General features: G+C 38.6%; 2 protein-coding genes across 5 annotated transcripts in view; one reads left to right on the top strand and one right to left on the bottom strand.

The window, feature by feature from the left end:
• Positions 1-3292, top strand: part of IMPG1 (interphotoreceptor matrix proteoglycan 1) — a gene marked incomplete at its 5' end in the record, with an annotated part of 54448 nt that extends 51156 nt beyond the window's left edge. Inside the window, one exon of the mRNA XM_079298293.1 lies at positions 1602-3292. The remainder of the gene's footprint in view (positions 1-1601) is intronic.
• Positions 3293-4037: 745 nt separating this feature from the next.
• Positions 4038-23639, bottom strand: part of MYO6 (myosin VI) — a 106697-nt gene continuing 87095 nt past the window's right edge. For 2 of the 4 annotated variants that reach the window (XM_079298971.1, XM_079298973.1), the window contains 5 exons: positions 21474-21577; positions 20042-20173; positions 17833-17859; positions 8735-8953; positions 4038-7407 (listed from right to left, as the gene is read on the bottom strand). In XM_079298971.1, coding sequence (XP_079155097.1) covers positions 7208-7407; positions 8735-8953; positions 17833-17859; positions 20042-20173; positions 21474-21577 — 682 coding nt within the window. In that variant the 3' untranslated portion in view covers positions 4038-7207. The remainder of the gene's footprint in view (positions 7408-8734; positions 8954-17832; positions 17860-20041; positions 20174-21473; positions 21578-23639) is intronic. The other 2 variants (XM_079298972.1, XM_079298974.1) reach the window with 1 other exon arrangement.

Raw genomic sequence — 23639 nt, 5'->3', positions numbered from 1 at the left:
AAAAGCTTTTACTTCGCCATTTCAATTTTTCTAAATTACAGCCTAATTAGGGAAAAAAAAAAAGGTTTTGCTATAGCTGTCAGCATCCAGTGTTATTGTGGGGAATACCAGCACAGGAGTGCCCTTGGCACTAGCTGGACGTTATGGAAGGTATGACACCATCTACATGAATCTTGGGCTCTTTACATGTTTATTGTTGTGTAAATAAAGGAGCAAGCAAAGATATAATACAGAAAGATATATTGTCACTGATCATCATACCCAGGTGTGTTCTCTTCAAGTACTGCGGACACAGTTACAGACTGAGCTGAAAATGGGAGGACTGGAAGGCAAAGATAAGAGATGGACAAAACAGCAAGGAGTAGCAGTCTGGAAAAGCTCAAGAATGAGCTTGCTTCACTACTCCTAAAAGCATGAGCACAGATGTTTGTAATTAGTATTTTACACCTCCCGTAAAAGAAATGAGCCTGTGGGCAATTGTAGACCAATAAACTTTCATAATAGCTAAACTACTTAAAACCACTACATAGAAAAGCATTAAATATTTTATTAAAGTAATAAAATGGCACATCTGTGAAAGAAAACCAGGTCTGTGACATCTAGACCATACTGGAATTGTCAAAAGTACATTGACAAAGCTCTTCTCAAGATCTAGTTAAATAGATCAATTTAGTGAAAAATCCAGAAACCATAAAATTGAAATGGGCTTAAAAAAATTAGGTGGCTATTTTTCACAGTTACTTAAGTTCATAGTGATTGTTTACATCACCCTTAGATTCAACATGTTTTTAATGATTTGAAAAAAGTTAATGGCAGAAGAAAATGGAAGAACAGCTTTCCTTAGCTGAAAATAAGAGGAGCACTTCAATTTCAAAATCTAGAAAACTCCTTCAGGGCTAAAATTTTTAAAATAGAATATGGCACTTGAACTGAATTTTCAGGAGGATGTGGCTCTCTACTGCTCATAGGTCAAATTGAGAATTCAGTATTTAAATTCTGGTTTGCAATATGTAATGTCAGCAGTGACAGCTTTTCAGTTTGTATTATCTAATACAGCTCTGTATTTATAAAGGCATATACAAAAATAGGCAGAAAGTTCCAGTAGAAGCTAAAATAATCTTAAAATCCTTCCCAAATATGAAAAAAAAAAAAAAATTCCAGTTTAGTTATTGAATCATTGCATGGAAATTTACTGCAAAATTTAGTTATCCAAGGGGGTTTTGTCTGGGGGGAGTTCAGTCACTTAACATATTGATTCTTCATCCACAACTTCTCTGGGCAATCTCTTGCAGTGCTCCACCACCCTCACAGTTCCTTACATCTAATCTAAATATGCTTCAGTTTAAAGCCATTCCCTCCACTCCTATCACTCCCTGCCCTTGCAGAGAGTCTCTCTCCCTCCTTCTTGGGCCCTCCTTAGGTACTGATAGGCCATGAGAAGGTGCCCCTGAAGCCTTCTCTTCTCAAAGCTTGATTGTTACAATGAACTACAACTATATGAAGAGATTTTAGTGTAACCTTGCCTATTAGCTATTAGATAAATAGTACATTTTCAAATTCAATGATACTTTTCAAATGTCTTACAGGACTTTCTCTTATAGGTATACAAGAAAGAAGGTCTACATTATTCAAGATTGGACTTCAGGATGAGTATGAAAAAAAAAAAAAACAATCAAGAATTCCTAAGATACAATAGTTTGGCTCTAAAGCCAATGCACATTTGAAAAAAAATGGTTTTAATGAAGGAAAGCAAATGACCAAGTTGAGCAGCTTTTGAGCATGTCTAAAATGCCTGGTAGGAAGTCCCCATTATTAAGATGCATGCATTAAGCTTCTGGTGCTTACACATCTTAACTGTTTTATTTAAGAGCTGAGTGCTAGAAACAGATTTTGCTGAGATGTGACATTTTTCAGTATTGTACAACCGTTCTGGTAAAAATGTTGATGGAACTTCAATGCATTTCTATACCCCTTTATTAACCTTCCTTACACAGACTGATGCAAATGGTGGAAGGAAATAAGAGCTATCATTGACCAAAGGCAACTGAAAAGCATTTGGGAATGTCTTCATTCTCTCCCTGAACACTCACATTGCAAACACATGGAAGTTGGATTTAATTCTTCAGGGGTTTCTATGAACATCAGATTCCTATTTTTCTGTTAAGAAACACATCACTTTTACATATGTACATATTTACTTAACTGTTGAATTTCTGGTGACAGTGAAACTATTGGGTTATCCTAAGACTTCAAACATTTTGCTGAGGTACAATATGTGGGGTTCCATCTTTCCAGAACATGAGATCTATATTCACAAGCACCCTCCTATGAATAGATTAGAATTGCACAAGTACCTACACTTTAGACTCAGTATTCACACAAATAATTTTGAGATGTTACTGTTAGTTTTTGTAGGCGAAATCCAAGCAGACAACAAGTGGCCATTAAGTATTTTGTAGGCTTATTAATTTATGCACTATGAATCCACAATCCTGATTCAAGTGTGAGCATTATTTTACCCTGAGTATTTTTTTCTTGAGTATGTGTATCTATTTATATTTTGCACCAGTGTTGTATTCAGGCACTTGTTTGCTGCTTGGTGCACACCAGAAGTCGTACTTACAGCTCAAACTGAGCTTCTACAAAGTTCATGACTATCCTGGATGGCAACTCCTCATCCAGATGGGAAACTTTTGTGCATTCAGGACAGCAGCTGATTTTAGTGACAATTCTTACTTCGTACCGTGCAGTTACCACAGCAAAGACTGAGCTTTAGTTCACCTTCCCAAGTCTGCTCAAAAGAACTGTTTACAAATTCCAAACAACTGCACGGACTTGCCTGCAAAACCACTGGAACTGGTGACTGCGTACAAATGAAGGCAATGCACCAAGAATACAAGGTTGAGTTTCTACAGCTGAAATAGTGTTTTTACTTACTTTATTCAAGTAGGAAAGAAAAATAAAGAAGAAACCTAAGATGTGGTTTTACACAGTAACACTTCAGAATAAAATTACTTTAAAAGTACTTTTTGCAGGGCACTGGCAGTCATCCTTGCCTACAAATGCTAGCTTTTCACTATTGCTCATGTAAGCTAAGAATGCATTAAGAATGCTGATAGCATTCCATTTTTTTCCATTACAAATGTATTTTTCTATGTGTTTAGTTTATTTCAACTTACACTAGTTATCATTAGCCAGATTAAAAAATAAGTAATTTTAAAATGTGTATTTTAATAATGATTATTCATGATTGTATTTATCACTCTCAACTATTAATTACCAAATATATTTGCTGGACGTAAACCTTTTGTATTTCAATAAAACATAATAAAATTATTTACTTGAAAATTTCACAAGGAATTCAAGTGGTATGTAATCTTACAATAAAACTCACATTACTTTAAAAGTTATAGTTGGAGAAAAAAGCCATAAGGAAACTGAAACAAAATTACATTTCCTACATAAAGTATTAATTACTTTAAAAAAAATCCACTCTGATTTGGCCCTTAAGATGAGAAAGTTCCTAAGACTCTAAGGACACACAAACAAACAAAACCCCACAAAAGCAATACCACAACTCCAACCCACACATAAAGCTTCCCCCACAGCACACACATTCAGAGCAGCAGAGCTGGTGTCACCAGTCACTGACTGACACAATGTAAAATTAAAAGGATGCAGAGTACACTGCATACCAAATGATAGACATATTGGAAGTGACAGCAATAAATGTTTAAAAAAGTAGTAAAAGTAAAAAGTTACTTGTTTCAGTAACTACAGAGAAATTACGTATGAGATTTAAGATGACAAAATCAGGATTTACTAATATCAGAATGTTATTTTGGAAGAACACTTCCCTTAGAAAGTAAAGACAAAATCTTTACTAGAATAAAGCCTTAAAAAGTAGGTTTAAGCACAAAAAAAATCTCATGGAAAAGCAGCCGACAGTACCAGCAAAGGAATATTTTTATTTTTGTTATAACTTAATTAACCCTTATGTTTCAACTCTCACAGACCAAAGAGTAAGAAGATACAAGTAAGATTTCAACATGGAATGTGTTTATTTTTTACTTTTAATTTTCAGTACAGTATTAGGAGGTCATTTAAATACTTAAAGATTTTTGAGAAAACCCAGAGGATTCAACTAGGTAAAGAAAAACACAAACTTATCAGTGGATAAAAGACAAGTATTGAACAACGTTAGGATCCTCAGAGTAGCATTCTCAAGAAAATGTGTATTCCTGCATCACCTACTCAGGAATGCAGTTTAGTGTGGTGACTCTTCCTCTCCTTTGTTTCGTGGAGCATTTTAGGCAGATCTCAACTATAAAGGACACCTTCACTGACAAGCAGGAATATTTTATTTATTTATTTTTTTAATGAAACACACAGAGAACCAAGCCAATCTGCTTTAAAACCCTGATTATAATTTTCTCTATAATTGTAGACCAGAAGGGCATCAGGTCATCCTACAGTCCTAAAGATCAACCCTCTCCCCTCTATTTGTATTCCCTCTCCAAATCAACCAACTATAATTACCTGACACAGTACAAGTGACCGTGGAAACAACTGGTAAGCAGTTAAATATTGTCAGACATGTAAAAAAAATAACCTAATCTCAAACTAAAATCAATTAGTTTCACAAAAAGTTAAGTAAAACTAAGAGCAGAAGCTGCTTTTGGTGCAGAGTGAAAAAAAAAAAAAGGGGGAAAAAAGGCAGCCTGCTACTGTGCAAACTAGAATACCCTGATTTCTGGAATGCATCCTCTGCTTCCCTCAGGCATACTTGTGGAGCAATGCTGAGAGGTGGAAACATCTCATTGGAGATGTCCAGCCACCAGACCTTCTTCCATTTTATTTTTGTGATAGCTCATAGTAATTTAGGAAAGAAAAATTTCCATACACTCCGTTCTGAAGAATAAATTTTCTTTCCAACGCCAGTCAAGGAAATTCTGACATAACTAAAGGAACAGAGTGGAAAAATTCAGTTAATTTTATTTTAAGGTCCCTACAGGTATGTTTACACATATACATACTAAAATATTTAAGTACATATATGTGTGTATACCTACACACACACGTAAGCATTTGAGGTTCTTTGCTTACTATGCTCAGTCTCATAAGATCCATGGATTTTTAAAGATATATACACTGAGATGGAATGTGTTAAGTCAAGCAGCTAAACCCAGACAGAAACAAACACAGGTCAGGTCAGTGATTTTTCTTCCTTGGATCGCATGAGCAAGCACAGCTTCTTGCAGTGCTAAGTGTTCAGGAACTGGAAGTTGTCACACTGGGTTCCAATGCAATAACAAATTAAACCACTAATCTGAATTTCATAAGCTGCATCTTTAAACTCATGCAACACTGTACAGGTTTGCACACAACTTTCTGACCAGCAGTCTAACACACTTTGCCTTTTATCTTCCAGCCAAAAATGACTGTTTCAGTGAAGAATTTGGGTAAAATGAAAACAATTTTCTTGTTCTCAATAACAGGACCAGGAAGTATCACATGACCAGAAGCTGAGATTCCCTGATGCAGCAGGTGTTTAGAGAGGTAAACATCACTTGAATATCTCCACATTATTCCCGTAAGGAGTGCATTTATAACAACAATCAGACTGTGTCATGCAACCAATCTAAGGTCAGCAAGGAGCTTTCTCTGTGCTACAGAACCATCCCACTTGAAAATTAAGTATATTTATGCATTTAAAAACTAAAGTTTCCAAGAGATTTCAAATAGAGTAAGGAGTGAGGAAATTATTTTGTACTGTAAGCAAACTGTCAATTTAAAAGGGCAAGAATTCATTTTTAAGTCAGGCTACGTAATTGGACATCAAGTTACTTATACTCTGAATTTCTATCAGAGAGAAAACAAATGGTTATGTTTAATTTGTTGAAATAATGGCCAGCAAAGTAAAGCAACCTTCACATAAGTGAAAGAGATGTGTCTTAAAACTGTATGAAATTAATTATTTCCACCCACAAAAACTCCCCAGACAAACTGCTTAATAAGGGAGCTATTATAAGCTATGAAACTTGACAGAGATTAATATACAGCTCAGCATCCAAATCACTGTGATATTCCAGTACACTAAAAATTGTAGCTATTGCATCAGCATATAGTATTAAGATGCATTATGTTATTGGACTAATTTTTTACACAGTCTAACAAAAGGAATAGACCTTAAATATCTTGTTACAGTTAAAGAGGATTTCTGAGGCTCAGGCCTCAATATTCAGTTAAGTTATACTGCCAGCAAAAAGCTGAATGTATTTCCCTTAATGCTATCCTTAATCTTGTATATCTTCAGATACAAGGCTTGGACAATTTAGTGTAATATATTGAAATTATACTATCTGGCTAAACAAACTGCCCAAGAATTGCTAATAGAAATGTGGTCAGAAAGTCTAAAGCAGATTTGTACTAAAGAGAGAGAAAAAAAAAGAATCTACAAGAGAAGTGGTATAAGCCCTAAAGAGCAGTACATTCTTTGAGGACCTCCAATATTACACTATTTTGACGTATATGAATTCTTTTCTTGGAATGTACAGAAAAATGTTTCTCTTAAACCAAGACAGATAATGCATTAAACAGGAGCTTATAGGTCTCAAGTTTAGGAGGATTTCCCATCAGGTTCTGGAAAAACAAAAATCATTAAATACAGACACTAACCAGTTTGCAAATCAGGACATAAAATGTCTCAGATTATATAAAAGTATACTCCAACTTCTCCGTAACAGAAGTCAAAGCTAAGGCCTCACAATTCCAGTTATTAGAAATTGCATATTCTCTTTACTAGGCCACCACTTGAATCCAACTACTCAGTGTTTTAAAGAAGGAATCTTATAAAAAGATGGTTGCAGTGCAATTCTTTGCAATATGTATCCAAGTACAGACAGATTGCTTAGAAGTGTTAAGAGTTATAACAGAAACTGTTAAAGAAAATGCAACATATAAACAAAATGCAGCAAACTACACTGACTGAAGTTTCTTCAGGGTCCTCATACCTAGTAAAGTTCACTACACAAAGTAAACATCATGAAGTACAAATTAACAAACCACATGATTAATAAAATCTGTTCACTTTATATTAAACATCTCTACTCTGATTATAGAACGTTTTAGGCCCTCTGTAGCACAGAGGAACTCTTCCCTTTGTATGGTGGGCAAGGTTCTCATCTCCAGCGCTCCGAATGCCCAGTTATTTCAACAGGTTCTGCAGCATTGCCGTAGCGTAGGTAGGGCGAGCTTGTCTGCTTGCAATTGCATTTTGGAGATACTGGATGCCTCCACAGCGCTCCCAAATTTCTTCAAACTGTCTCGGTAAAATTTCAGCACCTCGCTTTCGGGTTAACCCAGTCTCTTCAAGATTAAGCTCACACATATCCATATCATCCTTACCTGAAATGGCAAAGGAAAAAAGAAAACATTGTTTACATCGTTCAAAGGTCCCATCAATAAAGATTAGATCCTTGTTAATTACATTTCCTCTCTGTAGATCTGGCTTGCTAGTAGATTTCAGAATTTATGAGGAAGTCCTCAGATACAGGCATTTTTCATTTTCCTATTTTTTGTTACACAGAGAACACTAAAACAGTATGGGAATAAATTAGTATCAGATGCTGCAATTGACAAAGTTGTGCTTAAAGAGCGAGCAAAAAGGAATAAAGGAAAGCATCTGAAAGATCAACATTTTGATATATTCTTCTGAAACCCAATACAGAATGGCAACTGCATTTAGATTACATATACTCTCAGTTTCAGGCCACTACACAGTGAATTGATTGACTTTTGGTTAAATATAGCAAAGCAACTAAGAATTTCAGACTTTGGATCAAGTAGCTAATGTGTCAGCCTACCATCCAAAACAAACAATGTTTACCAAAACAGGACCAACATAGGCAATCCAGTGAAATGATATGAGTAGCTCAAAAACCAAATTGTAATCTTATTTTTATCAGGTACTCACGACAGCAGTGCTACTTTTAGCTATGGGCTTTGGCACTGAACACCAACAGTTGGTATAAGGAATTCTAATTTAAATAATTTGCAGAAAACAAACTTTTGTTGCCAGTAAAGCATAATTCTGAAGTGAAACAAATTGGCTATGGCTTTTCCTCAGTCTCAAGTTAAATACAAAAACTCAAATCACAGAGCTGTAAGCAGCATTTCCCCAGTGTTTTCTCCCCTGCTCCCTACCCTCCAGAAAAGGAGGATACATGTCAGATAAATCTCATTGCAACATTTATTTCAATTTTTAAGTTTAAAAAGCTATTCTCCTATAGCAGCATAAAGTAGCAAAAATAGGATAAAAGCATCAGCTTGCTATTAGCCCCATGCAATGGAAAGAATATAACACATACACAAACTGTTTTGATGCAAACTTCTTGTAATTCTTTATAGCTAACTAAAAAGAACAATATAATAATGATTAGACCTTTCCCAGAAAAACTGTGATTTTTCTTCACGCTATCTCTAGTTCATTGAATAAACTGAGGACTTGTAATAATAAAACCCTTTACATTTGAATTCCCATTCAGTCCATGGCTTCCCAAATGGAAGTACGTGTACAAGTAAAACAAAGAACCAGTTACATGTACAAATGGTATTCTAAAACATTTGGCTACCATCAATGGCAGTCCCAAATCCTCAACCTCACTCTCTTTTTCTAAAGTTCCTTATCAACTCTGGAACTTTTCAAAGTTGCAATTGTGCTTTCAATACCAACCTGCTACAAGCAGAATGGGTGCCTTGTCAGGGTGAAGCTCCATCTGCCGAGCAATCCAGGGCCCATCAAAGTGTGCATACCACCAACCCTTCTTCTTGTTCTGGGGGTCCTTGTACTGGTCCGCGGGGCGGATGAAGGGAATGCGGAAATAGCGCTGCTGTCTGTTTATTTCAATCTCTTGTTGTCTGCCTGGTAGCTGGGCTGCAGGGTTCTGTTGTGCTATTGTACAGAAACCCCCCAAAAATAAATGAAGAAAACCATTAGAAAACAAGAAAGTAATATTACTTGTTTTATTAATTAGCACATTAAAAACAAACAAACAAATTAAAAAAAACAACATAACAAACAAGAAAACAAATAAACCTCCCCCCAGAACCCAAGAGATTCTCTCTGAATTCAAGGTTATCTGAAGTCTCAGCAAACCTAAAAAGTACTTCCATCTCAATTAATGTGCATTCTGTTAATTACAACAGCTAAAAAACTGGTCAGAAAAGGCTCATGTTAACTGCTCTATCTACATGTTGCGCAAAGTCACGTTCAAACAAAACAAAGTATATAAAATAACACTGTTATGGGCTGATGTTTGGACTGGCTCCTCTCCTTGCTTCCCCCGTGCAGCTGCCGGTCCCTCCCTCGGATGGTTTTATCTAGGCTGGTGTTTTCCGGCTCTCTCTCTCTTGCTGCGCTTCGGTTGTGGGCTGTGTCTTGCTCTCTGCCGTCTGCTCAGCTGTGACCCCCTCCCCTGGCTTCTTTGGCCGTTTTTTTCCCTTTTCCCCCAGCTGTTTTGTCTGTGCCCCCGTGTTGGCTTGTCTTGGGTTTGCTTTTGCTTGTCTTGGGCTCGCTTTAGCTTGTCTTGGGCTTGCTTTGGGCCTGCTCCCGGCTGCCCCTCCCCCTCTCTCCCTTCTCCCTGCTCCAGGGATTTGCACCGACTCCGGAGGACAAGGATCTGGACTTCGGGGGCCGCTGCTGGAGGTCGGCTTGGGAGGCTCTGCCACTCTCCCCGGCGAGGACCGGCTGGGTTCGTCTCATCTGGGTTTGGGTTGGGGGAGTGTTTCTTTTGTATTTTTGTTAATAAAAAGTTTTTTCCATTTTCACCACAAGAACAATTCTTTCTGAGCTCATTGAAGGAAGGAATTGTAAAAAAGAAAAGGGGGGGGGGGGGGCCCTTTGGAGCTCTTTTTTCCCCAAATTTGTCCTAAACTTGGACATACTTTTTGGTGCCCCGTGTGAGGATCGAACTCACGACCTTCAGATTATCAGCACCAGAAAAAAGTGGAAAAAACTTTTATCTAATACTATGTTGGTTTCAGCTGTCGGCATGGCTAAGTTTCTTAAATCCATAATGTCTTTCGTTGTGGGGACCTGTTTGTATGTCGGCTCGTTAGGTTTCTTTGATGTTTTGATGCCTTTGTGGTCAATGGGTCTGTTTACTCATCCGGAGATAGCTCCGGTGTTGTCTTTGATGCGTAGTTTTTGTATGAAAGGAATATTGACGAAAATGCTCATCGGGCTAGGCTTGGTTGCAATGGCTTACAGGAGATTTATGAGAATGTTGGAATCTGCTTCAGGAATGTATAAATCATGGTTTGTGTTATTTATTAGAGGAGAAGCAGGCAAAGAAGATTTCCTGCCTTTATTTCCTTTCCTCTCCTCTGAATCGGTTACATCTTTATTAGAAAACATTCAGATCTCCCTGATCTCCTTGAGTATTAAGGAAATCATCTTTATGGTAATTAATTTAGTAAGTCTTTGTTGCACCATTTACAGTCTATATAGAATGAAGGCTGAGATTTCTAAAGGGGCTGGGAAGACTCCTGATTTAGGAGTCAAGCTCGGCAGGAGGAATCTTGAGTGGAATGGCAAATGGGAGAAAATGGGCCAGATTTTAAAGGAATTTTCTGACCCCATAATCTGGGAATTCCCAACTGAAAAGATTCAGGATCCAATCGAGGTTGCAAGCTACTTAAAAGGGAAGTGCCAGGATGGTTCTAAAGAGAAAAGGATTATTACAGTGAGCTGGGCCCTAGCACATGCATATCGCACCCTGCTAGGCACTATAGAGCAGGAGACAGAGGAGAGGGAACAGGGAGATAAATTGTCTCCTATCCCAGTTACGCAGGTTGTTGCCAACACCCTAGGCCAAAACCCAGCAACTAAACTGGAGAATAAGCCCCAACCAATGGCTGTGGCTACCAGTACAAGAAGTGGGAAACGCACCAAGAAGACCGATCGGCCGGTGGAGGATGATGATGATGATGATGCTGGAGAGGGACCCTCGACACCTCCTGATGTAAAATTAGGAGTCAAGACAACTGGTGGGAGAGCAGAGACCAATAATGAGTCTTTTTCCCTGAAGGATCTTCGTGGATTAAGAAAAGATTACACCCGGAGACCTGATGAATCTATTATCAGCTGGCTGGTTCGTCTCTGGGATGCGGCAGGTGAGGCCACAGTTTTGGATGGCTCTGAGGCGAGACATTTGGGGTCTCTGTCTCATGATCCTGTTATCGACCAGGGCGTGATGAGAGGGGCTAACCCTCAAAGTCTCTGGGAACGGGTCCTGGATAGTGTGGCACAAAGATATCTGTGTGCAGATGACTTATATGTTCAGCAGACCCGATGGAAAACCATAGAGCAGGGGGTCCAACGCCTCAGGGAAATGGCAGTAACAGAAATTATTTTTTCGGATGATGTAACAACTAGAAATCCAGACCTGGTACCATGCACACCGGTGATGTGGAGAAAGCTCGTGCGGCTTGGGCCACCTGAATATGCGTCTGCCCTAGCAATAATGAAGAGAGATGAGGTGTATGAGACAGTACTCGATATGGCAAAGAAGCTTCGTGCATATGCGGATGCAGTACATGGCCCGACTCATGCTAGGATTGCAGCTGTGGAAACACGCTTGCAAAACTTAGAAGATAAAATAGAGAAAAATCATCGGAGACTCAGGGAGGAGATTAAGGAGGACCTCCTCCAAATTTCAGCTGTACAGATTAGAAACCCTGATATCCAACGCAGACGTTACCCCAGTTGGGAGAGAGGGTACACTCCCCGAGCTGAGTTGTGGTTCTTCTTGCGAGATTCTGGAGAGAACATGAGAAGATGGGATGGGAAGCCTACTGCTGTTCTGGCACAACGAGTGCGGGATTTGAAGGAAGAAAAAATTTCCAAAAAGAAAGCCGCTCCTGTTTCTCGCAGCCAAAGTGCCGAATGTGATACTGATAATGACATGTCTGACCCTCTTGAGGGAACTTCTAAGATGTATGCCTCAGAAAAGAAGGAGCAACAGGCTTAGAGGGGCCCTGCCTCTAGCCAGGGGGAGGCAAGGGAGAACCGTGTTTTTTGGACCGTGTGGATTCGATGGCCTGGCACTTCGAAACCACGGAAATATAAAGCTTTAGTGGACACAGGTGCACAGTGTACGATACTTCCATCAAGACACGTAGGAGCAGAATCTGTTTCAATTGCTGGTGTGACAGGTGGATCGCAGGACTTCACCCTGGTGGAAGCGGAAGTAAGTTTAACTGGAAAGGATTGGAAGAAACATTTTATTGCGACTGGTCCAGAGGCCCCATGTATTTTGGGCATAGATTACCTTCGGAGTGGATATTTTAAGGACCCAAAGGGACTAAGATGGGCATTTGGAATTGCAACTGTGATGGCAGAGCGCATCCGGCAATTGAACACCTTGCCTGGACTATCTGAGAATCCAATTACAGTAGGACTTCTGCAGGGAGAAGAACAACAAGTACCAATTGCCACTTCAATAGTGCACCGTCGGCAGTACAGAACAACGAGAGATGCCGTGATTCCTATTCATAAGATGATCCGAGAGCTGGAAAGCCAAGGGGTGGTCAGTAAAACCCACTCACCCTTTAACAGCCCCATTTGGCCTGTGCGTAAATCTGATGGGGAATGGAGACTGACTGTGGACTATCGGGCATTGAATGAAGTGACTCCACCGCTGAGCGCTGCCGTGCCAGACATGCTGGAACTCCAGTACGAGCTAGAGTCCAAGGCAGCAAGGTGGTATGCCACCATTGACATTGCAAATGCATTTTTCTCCATTCCTTTGGCAGCAGAATGCAGGCCTCAATTTGCTTTCACCTGGAGGGGCGTGCAGTACACCTGGAACCGACTACCCCAGGGGTGGAAGCACAGTCCTACCATCTGTCATGGACTGATCCAGGCTGCACTGGAAAAGGGTGAAGCTCCGGAACATCTACAATATATTGATGATATCATCGTATGGGAAACACAGCAGCGGAAGTGTTTGAGAAAGGAGAAAAAATTATTCAAATTCTCCTGGAAGCCGGCTTCGCCATCAAGAAGAGTAAAGTTAAAGGACCTGCTCGAGAGATTCAGTTCCTGGGAGTGAAATGGCAAGATGGATGGCGTCAGATTCCTACTGATGTTATTAACAAGATTACAGCTATGTCCCCACCTACTAATAAAAAGGAGACACAAGCTTTTCTAGGTGCCATCGGTTTTTGGAGAATGCACATTCCTGAGTACAGCCAGATTGTGAGCCCTCTTTACCTTATTACACGCAAGAAGAATGATTTCCACTGGGGCCCTGAACAGCAGCAAGCCTTTGCTCAGATTAAACAGGAGATTGCCCATGCAGTAGCCCTTGGCCCAGTCAGGAGGGGACCAGATGTGAAGAACGTACTTTACTCAGCAGCTGGGAGCCATGGTTTGTCTTGGAGCCTGTGGCAGAAGGTGCCTGGTGAGACCCGAGGCCGACCCCTGGGATTCTGGAGCAGAAGCTACAGAGGGTCCGAAGCCAACTACACTCCCACAGAGAAGGAAATCTTGGCTGCCTATGAAGGAGTTCAAGCTGCCTCAGAGGTGATTGGCACAGAAGCACAACTTCGCCTGGCACCTCGACTGCCAGTGCTGGGGTGGATGTTTAAAGGAAAGGTTCCCTCTACTCACCGTGCCACTGACGCCACATGGAGCAAGTGGATTGCCCTCATCACGCAGCGCGCCCGTATTGGTAACCCAAATCGCCCTGGGATTTTAGAGATAATTACAAACTGGCCAGAAGGTGAAGATTTTGGTCTCTCTGATGAAGAGGAGCAGGAGTAAGTGACCCGGGCTGAAGAAGCTCCACCGTACAACCAGCTGCCAGCAGATGAAACACGCTACGCCCTTTTCACCGACGGTTCCTGCCGCATTGTGGGGATGAACCGGAAGTGGAAAGCTGCCGTATGGAGCCCCACACGACAGGTTGCACAAGCTACCGAAGGAGAAGGTGGATCGAGTCAATTTGCGGAACTCAAAGCTGTTCAGCTGGCCTTGGACATTGCTGAGAGAGAGAAATGGCCAAAGCTCTACCTTTACACTGATTCGTGGATGGTAGCCAATGCTCTGTGGGGTTGGCTGGAAAGGTGGAAAAAGGCTGACTGGCAACGCAGAGGAAAACCAATCTGGGCTGCTGATGAGTGGAAAGACATTGCCACTCGGGTGGAGAAGCTCCCCGTGAAAGTCCGTCATGTGGATGCCCATGTTCCCAAGAGTCGGGCTAATGAAGAACACAGGCACAACAAGCAGGTAGATCAGGCTGCACAGATAGAGGTCTCAAAGATAGACTTAGATTGGGAACATAAGGGAGAGTTGTTCCTGGCTCGATGGGCCCATGATGCCTCAGGCCATCAGGGTAGGGATGCCACCTATAAGTGGGCACGAGACCGAGGGGTGGATCTTACCATGGACAGCATTACCCAAGTCATTCATGACTGTGACACTTGCGCTGCCATCAAGCAGGCCAAGCGGGTAAAACCCCTCTGGTATGGTGGACGGTGGTCCAAATACAAGTATGGAGAGGCCTGGCAGATTGATTACATCACACTGCCTCAGACCCGCCAGGGAAAACGTTATGTGCTGACCATGGTGGAAGCCACCACTGGGTGGTTGGAGACCTACCCTGTGTCCCATGCCACTGCCCGCAACACCATCCTGGGCCTGGAAAAGCAGGTCCTTTGGAGGCATGGTACCCCTGAGAGAATTGAGTCAGACAATGGGACGCATTTTAAAAATAAGCTTGTTGACACCTGGGCTAGGGAACATGGTATTGAGTGGGTGTACCATATCCCTTACCATGCACCAGCTGCAGGTAAAGTGGAGAGGTACAATGGATTGTTGAAGACCACATTAAAGGCATTGGGTGGGGGATCTTTAAAAAACTGGGAGCAGCACCTGGCAAAAGCCACTTGGTTAGTCAACACTCGAGGTTCCACCAACCGAGCAGGTCCCGCCCAGTCTGAAGGCCTTAATGTGATAGATGGAGATAAAGTCCCAGTGGCCCATGTTAGAGGGTTGCTAGGAAAGACAGTATGGATTCATCCTGCCTCGAGTACAGGCAAACCCATTCGTGGGATTGCCTTTGCTCAAGGACCAGGATGTACTTGGTGGATAATGCAGAAGGATGGAACAACCTGCTGTGTACCTCAGGGAGATCTGACTATAGGATGAAGTATAGACAAATGTTATTGTTGAGTGTTGCCACCATTGTATACTAGATTCTATGAATAGAAAGTAATGTGTAAGTATTGAAGGTTTAAGCAAGTCAGGAAATTTCCATATCGTGTTTAGTGAGTGTGTATCCCAATCGTGTGTCAATGATCACGATGTGGGATAAGGGGTGGAATGTTATGGGCTGATGTTTGGACTGGCTCCTCTCCTTGCTTCCCCCGTGCAGCTGCCGGTCCCTCCCTCGGATGGTTTTATCTAGGCTGGTGTTTTCCGGCTCTCTCTCTCTTGCTGCGCTTCGGTTGTGGGCTGTGTCTTGCTCTCTGCCGTCTGCTCAGCTGTGACCCCCTCCCCTGGCTTCTTTGGCCGTTTTTTTCCCTTTTCCCCCAGCTGTTTTGTCTGTGCCCCCGTGTTGGCTTGTCTTGGGTTTGCTTTTGCTTGTCTTGGGCTCGCTTTAGCTTGTCTTGGGCTTGCTTTGGGCCTGCTCCCGGCTGCCCCTCCCCCTCTCTCCCTTCTCCCTGCTCCAGGGATTTGCACCGACTCCGGAGGACAAGGATCTGGACTTCGGGGGCCGCTGCTGGAGGTCGGCTTGGGAGGCTCTGCCACTCTCCCCGGCGAGGACCGGCTGGGTTCGTCTCATCTGGGTTTGGGTTGGGGGAGTGTTTCTTTTGTATTTTTGTTAATAAAAAGTTTTTTTCCATTTTCACCACAAGAACAATTCTTTCTGAGCTCATTGAAGGAAGGAATTGTAAAAAAGAAAAGGGGGGGGGGGGGGCCCTTTGGAGCTCTTTTTTCCCCAAATTTGTCCTAAACTTGGACAAACACACTCTGCTTTAAGTCAATATTTAAGGTAAAACTTCCCATATAAAATTTCTTACCAACCAGAAACTTCTATTGTAAAGTAAAGTAATTGCTTTAGTTCAGTCCATTTCTTTGTAAAAAAAGATCACAGTGCACAGAAGCATTTTCAGTTATAAACATACAAAGCATCACTTGATGTTTGACAGTCAACACAAAAGGATGTATAATTCTGTTAGAAAGTACTAATTTGTTAATAGAAATATTGACAATAAATACTGCTTATTACAAAGCAGCCACCAAACAATTTTCTGCCTAGATTTCTGTATATCAAAATATGGCATTAGAACTAATTTCTGGCTGGTTTCTTTTTTCAAGGAATTCTTTATTTCAGACCATTAAGATCAGCTGACTGTACTTCTAAAGAAATTTTTTTCAAGTTTCATGTATATTTTTGGTAAATATTTTATACATGCATTTTTTGACTTTTTGAGTTCCCTGTATTTCAGACTCTGGAAAGAAACTTGTTTTTAAATAAAAGCACATACTCTCTATGTTAATTCATCAAATCATCAACTTTCTTAATCTTACACATACACTATCATAATTAGTTCTAAATAGTGAATGCTCTTAAAAGCGAGATATTTTCCTTTAATAACTGCCCCTGTAAAAGTTTGTTACTGACCTCATTTAGTGGTTTATACCACCATTATAGACACCTTGTTTAAGAACCTTTAGCATCTCTACAGAAGAAAATCAGTATTAAATGTTTGCATTTTTCAGCATAAAAGGAATTATTAAAAGCGAATTCCATTTTGTTTCATTGTCTGTGGAGCAAAGGTAATTTCTAAGCTAATACTTAATAACATAAAAAATGACAATTACTTTTAATAACATTTTTACAATCATGAACAGGACTACAACAGATTAGCAACCACACCTTGAAATTTTTTCTTAGATTCAAGCAAAAATAATCTTCCTAAACATGAAGAGCAGAAACTTAAAAAAACCTCCATGTGTTATAAATATCAAATTTCCTTTTTTTTCTTATGTGTGCATAAAAAGTAAACATAGAAGAAAAAAACTCCAGACTTTAACAGGTGAATGCTACATGTATACATCAACTCTGATAAAACACATACCTTCCAGGGAGATCGAGTTCATAAAAAACTAATTCAATTTTCTACAAATTATCTGAATATTTATCCCAGCAGATCAGTGTTTGATCAGTATTGACAAACACTTTGCATTGCAATGGTAACTGCTAAGGCTCATTTCTACTCCTAAGCATATCTAAATCCAAGAGCAAATCTCAAGAACAGGAATGCTAAGTAGCAGTGGAGCCTCTACTCGGTGCAATAGAACTGTGGCTCTTTATTCAGAAGAGACCATCACCTGAATGTTAGTTTGTGTGTTAGGAAAACAGTTGTTATATTAAATTGAGTCCAGAGTTTTGCTACAACAAAAAGCCAAGTGCAGACAATTAAAAAATACTAGAACAAGAATGTTATTTTGGGGGGATGTGAATAAAAATAGGATATTTTAAATAATTTACATAACAATTGACATAAGAAGGTTATTTCACTCTTCTTCCCATGACTCCTCAAATGGGTAGAATTTCATGAAGACAAGTACATTTGTAAATTACTAGAGTAATGTATAATTACCATCAGATGAATAACACTGTCAAATTATAAAATATTTTTTTTACAATTAACTTCTATGTACATGTGTAGCAAAACACTGGATCAAGCAATGTTAGTATAGAGCTCTCAAGTGTTCCTATTCTTCAAAGTTAGCTTAAACACTGTCTCCTCACTTACTTGAGTTGTTCATAAATGGTGCAAAATCTGTGAACAAATATTACATGTTGAACAAAACATGAAAGTGCTGATCCTTTATAAGTTATGGTTTCATTACCTCAACATTTTTCTCCAATGCTGATAACAGACAAGTGAGAATTCTAGTTCCAACAAAAACACAGACTCAAAGTACTTCTACTAATTTTCTACTTCTATTTTCATTGGGATTTAACCTCAAAATTAATCACTTTAATAATTTGCAATTCCTGTTACAAAGCCTCAGTGGTATACATGCTAAGCACAGATTGCTCTGACAAATCTGCTAATTAATTAATGTAGTATTTTTCTTTTTTGACATTTCTGCTAGAAAAAAACTTCCAGAGCTCTGTCAATACCAATAATAATATACAAACCAGTGCTTAGCTTCTTTAATGAATGTATGAATTTAATTAAAAGACATGTGTAAAATTACATTAAAGAATACTGTAAAATTACATTAAATGAAGGAGGGAAAGAAAAACCTACATCATTTGAAGCACATCCACTGACACCAGAAAGACTTCTAGCTTAAGCACCTAAGAATTCAGAATTCCTTCTTACTACTTTTCAGATTACTACCATATATATATACAACACATATATATAGTGTGTGTATATATATATATATATATATATAAGTATATAAAAATATGTGAAATGCCCATAGTATAATTATTTGCAATAAAAAGAATTACATTAACATTAATAGTCTCTAAAGGTCACTATCAATTTCTTCTGAACTGCAAGGTTCTCTTCTTCAGAAATATGATGCCATACTTCAATGAAGGTAAAGAAATACAATGAAAAGCATTGAAAACAATGCAGCAAATGTCTGAATAAAACTGATAAGAAAATGAATATTCTCAGCTTTTTGTGCAAAAATCCAAAGATCATCTGCTCTTTGATACTTCCCATCAGCAATACTGTAAATGAGTATTTTACCCACTTAGCTCCAGAGAAAATGTGTGAGCTCAAATTCAAAGCAATTTATCACTTTGCAGAAGTGCTTCAAAGGCCTTTTCCTGCCATTTCAGTCATAAGCTTTCTTAAGCACCCAAAACCACTTTTCAGACACAAGGACCCATTCTTTGATGATATCTACTCCAGGGCTCCAAATTTTGCCTGCCACATATCCATACTGAAGTTCCCTGAAAACCTCAAACTCAGGTAATGCTCAAGCAATGCATAACTCAAGTAAACAAATCAAGGGGAAGCAGGTGCCTTTGTACATGGACTGAGATAACCTAGGGCACCTGCATTCCCTGGGATGTTTATTCTCCATTTCCCAGGACAATGCCTTAATCTCAGGTTCCTGTGACTTTGGGGAGAGCACTTTCTCCCCATCGTCCCTTTCCTTTGCCTCTCCCATGAACAAATATCAAATATAATGGAACCAAAAGACAAAAGGAATGATCTGACTGAATTATTCCATGCATTTACTGCAATTCTATAAATTTATTGGATTCCTTTTGTACAATCATCAGACTTTTGAGGCGGAATGCTGGGAGAAAAGCAACAGCCTTTGTAAATATCACTCCAGAAACCAGGTACAGATTTTTCATGACTGGCTGTCTTAAACTCTCACACTTTTTTGATGAATGTAAAATAAAGTCACTTACTCAGATTAGTGTGTTGCTTTGTCAACAAACACCCACCTGTGAAATTAGTAGAATGGAGGACCCAAATAGAAAGCAGGGTCTATGCAAAATTTGTCACTCCATGAGCCAAAATTGCAATATAAAAACTCACAGATTTTTTAAAAAGAGGATGTAACATGTAAGCAGTGATGTCAACGACAGAATTATTAGCACCCTTTAAAAGTCTATGTCTACATCTATGTCTACATAGCTATATATTATTAAACTAGCAGATCAATGAACATTTCACAAAAATGCCAGCACCTGCATCAGTAGATCAAGAACTCTTTCTATCAGATGTCAGTTGGATGTGAGAAAAGGTTTTAAAAGAGAGCTGTTTAGCACAAGTAGCTGGGTCTACTGGAAGTGTTTTAATTTCCGTGAATAATTTGCCAGTCTCAAACTTTCCAAAATATTTACCTTAAATCAACATAAAACACTCCTAAAAATTCCAAGTTTCTTCAACCAAGCAAACCCAAAATCCATTCCAGAAATGTTTAGAATGTTATCAGCAAAATTATTATAAATACAAAATTATCTCTCTCTCTCCTCACCATAGTCTGTGACTGATTTGGGAGCACGCTGTTCTGTTTCTGCATTGCGTTTCTTATTCTTGGACTTCCAAGCATGATACACCTTTAGCCTTCGGTGGAACTCTTCTCTGCAAGCTGCCAAAAGTTCAATATCTATCCCAAAAAAAAAGAAGGGGAAGACATAAGTGAGAGAGGTCAGAAAAATTATTTATTAAATGCTTTTCTATATTGATAAGATTTGAGATCAAGTTGTAACACTAATATGACAAACTGTAACATAAAGACCCCTCATTCTCTGCAGCATAGGGCCTGTGTTTTATGGCCCAGAAAGTCCCTCAGAGTTTGATGAATCCTATTCTGCTTTAGAGTAAAGGCAGTCCCCAAAGTAGCAGCTGTACTGGGACACTTGGAGAAGTGAAATGCTACAAATATTTCTGTTGACAATATCTCAATACAAGCAGTACAGAAACCATTAATAAAAAAATTAAATTGCACTGCTGAACATTATTTCTGCAACTAAAAAAAAGCAGCAATTTGACTGCTTAGATTTGCATTCTTTCTTCATGTATCTATTTTAATTTTTCTGAATTTCATTATACTAAGAGACTGAATGATAACAAGGCTTTTTCATTGTCATCTCAGAGTATCCAAGCTGGCTTCACAAGGAATGAACTCCACTTATTACTGCACCATCTATGCAGCTGAAAACATTGCTCCAGTCTTAGATATGTAAAAACACTAAAAAAAGAATGAGTTAGATTCCAATTTCTACATCCATCTACAGGAAGACATTCTGAGCGATCTTGAATTACAAATTAACCAACTGCTTTCAATAAGAAGCTGGAAGAAACAGTAATATCCAAAAAAAAGAATAATTCTTATTGTTTCTATCTTCACAGCAATGAGGCCAAAGTGATTAATGCCCCCCCTGTGAGATTCCAAAAAGAAGTTACACATTTTTGAAATGAAAGAATAATAGGAATATCTAAGACAACATATTTTTACACTGTGCTTTATGTGACATTTTTGCTTTCTTTATGATCTGGTCACAGCAAGAAGTGATAGCAAAAAAATTCTTAGAACATGCAAATTCTAGGTAAGGCATAATAACGAGGTAAAGCATAATAATTCTAGGTAAAACATAATAACATTATTCCCTCAGAGGAAGTACATCAAACAGAGTGAACTTAATTAAGAAGTTATAACATGTATTTTATGGCCCAAGCCGTTTAATATCATAAATATGTAATCCCTAAAAGACATAACACTGGAAATTGTGTTTCCTTAACATGGAAATAGCTTCATGTATTGTTCTTTTGGGGGCAAGAGAGATTTTTTAATTAATTTTTTATTTACTCAAACTTATATAAACTTTTTATCTTTGTTACAGGAAGAAAGTAACTTTGTATATAACTACAACTTGAACTCTTTCTCAGAAAAAAAAAACACTTACCACAGGACGTGTTGATTGTATCACGAAGCTCTGCATATTTCCACTTACTGAGATCATGCTTCTTAGTACCAGCAGCTGCTTTTGTGGCTTGCACTGCAGGACCCCTACAATTATTTTAAAAATATATATGCAATTTTTCAAGTATTAAACAGGAATTGTTTTAAGAAGAGAAAGACATCCCATGATCAACAATGTATGAGACTTATTACCATGCAGAATTCTAAGACAAAATACCATATTTTCAAGATGTTCAAATTATTAAGAGAAAATGAAACTATATTTTATGCTCAAAATCATACCGTTCTCTGATTGGCCTCCTAGAGATTAAAAGGAATTGTCTTTGATACTGTTTATGTATGGAAAGGCACATATTCTCATCCCACACTGATGTACATTTTATTTAGTGTCAACCAAGATCCAGAAAACAAAGACTGACTGTAGACTTTTTTAGTTCCATTCAAAAAACAGATAAAGAAAAATATTTCTGAAATAGAACAAAGAAAAGGAAAAAAAAAGGCATTTCCTCTGCTATTTAAAATTGGTCTAGGACAAAATCCTTGTTCCAAAGATTGAGATAATATTCTGTCTTTGAAAAAAAACCTAACTTAAGAGAAGAAACCTAATAAATTCTATATGGGCTATCTAATAATAGCAATATCAGTTCTGGGGTTGGGGATGATGTTACTGATAATAAAGAAATACCAAAATAAAAAAGACCACTCAGACAAAAGGTTGACTAGTAAAAAAAGATGCATTGAAATCTAGTGTCTTCCAAAGGCAAAAGATCTTCACCATGTAGGTAATATGCAAGTAAGCAAACAGCAAATGCAAGTGAGAAATTATTACTAAAATCTGTCATCTTTAGGAAAATGTACAAGGTTTCCATGTACAAAACAAATAGAAATAAAGCTAAGCCTGATTTTATTTCTTCCCCCCAAGAAATACACTATAGATAAGCGGGAGAACCCTGAGGAACAGCACACTTTCCGTGGATTACTTTTTATAAAAATAAATTCTAAATACTTCAACGTTCAGTGATGACCAGCACACCTTTTAAACACTAAGGAATTCAAGAACAGACAGACTTGAATGACTTTACCAGCCTCTGCCTCATGACTAAGAACTTTTTGATTCAATAAGAAAAAAACAGGCCTTTCCATTGGAAAGTCTGTTTGTGCAGTAATATTTTTGTGGGACAGGCACATTATTAATAGGTATAATCTAGTGAATATTATTTTCATGCTTATTTTTCCATAAAGGTCTCATGTGGTACTGTGAAGTTTTATGTTTATTTTCCTTTTTTAATTAGTAGGTTACAAATAACTATTATAACCTAAAATTTTTCTTTATGCTGATACAGCAGTTTTGAAAGCAGAGGTAGCAAATGCAATTTAAATTTCATTGAATAAAACTAATGTTCTTCTTAATAACAACTGAACGATTTCTTCAGTATAATTAAAACTACAGAACCTTACTGTTCAGAAGCAGCTTAATGCCTACTCATACTACTCATCCCAGTCCACACACAGCTTCCAGTGAAGTGCAAGAAGTTCAACTTAAAATATTATCTCTGACTTAGAACTAGTCATGAATGTAAAACAAATAATTGGACATATTCCTTCAATATTTTGTTATTGAATACTCCTTGATATTTTGCTATTATTGGCATACCTGTAGGACATTAAGGATTCCTAATAAATATTTTCCACTGCCTGGTATCTAACCTTCTTGAACCTAATTTGACAAATCCTAAGGATTTTCCTTATTTAGCAACATTACCCACCACTCTAAGAGTTTGCTGCCTAATTTAGCACAGCAGAACTAGGCTGTACCCTCTCTGGTTAAACTAGTAATCTCTAAGAATGCTAATCCAATGAAATGGCTTAGTCTTTCTATTAGGGTACTACTCCTCACTCTGAAGATCACTTGCTTGTTTTCTACGTGACTTAAATCATAACAGTATGGCATTAAGAGGAGCATCACACTTGACATTCAATCTTCACCGCTCCATAGTTGTGCATCATAAATAGTAGTTTCCAACTAAAAATACAAAAGATCAGTCTCACATCAAAAGTTTCCAGTGCATGAAAAGTGAGACAAACTTAGTTAAAGCATGTACTGAGAGCTACTGCATTTTTAATTCAACCAAAACACAGAACCTCTGAT

Source organism: Erithacus rubecula (assembly GCF_903797595.1).
Source record: "Erithacus rubecula genome assembly, chromosome: 2".
Taxonomy (NCBI): Eukaryota; Metazoa; Chordata; class Aves; order Passeriformes; family Muscicapidae; genus Erithacus; species Erithacus rubecula.
Note: the sequence above shows the minus strand (reverse complement) of the source record. Positions and strands in the feature narration are given on the sequence as shown.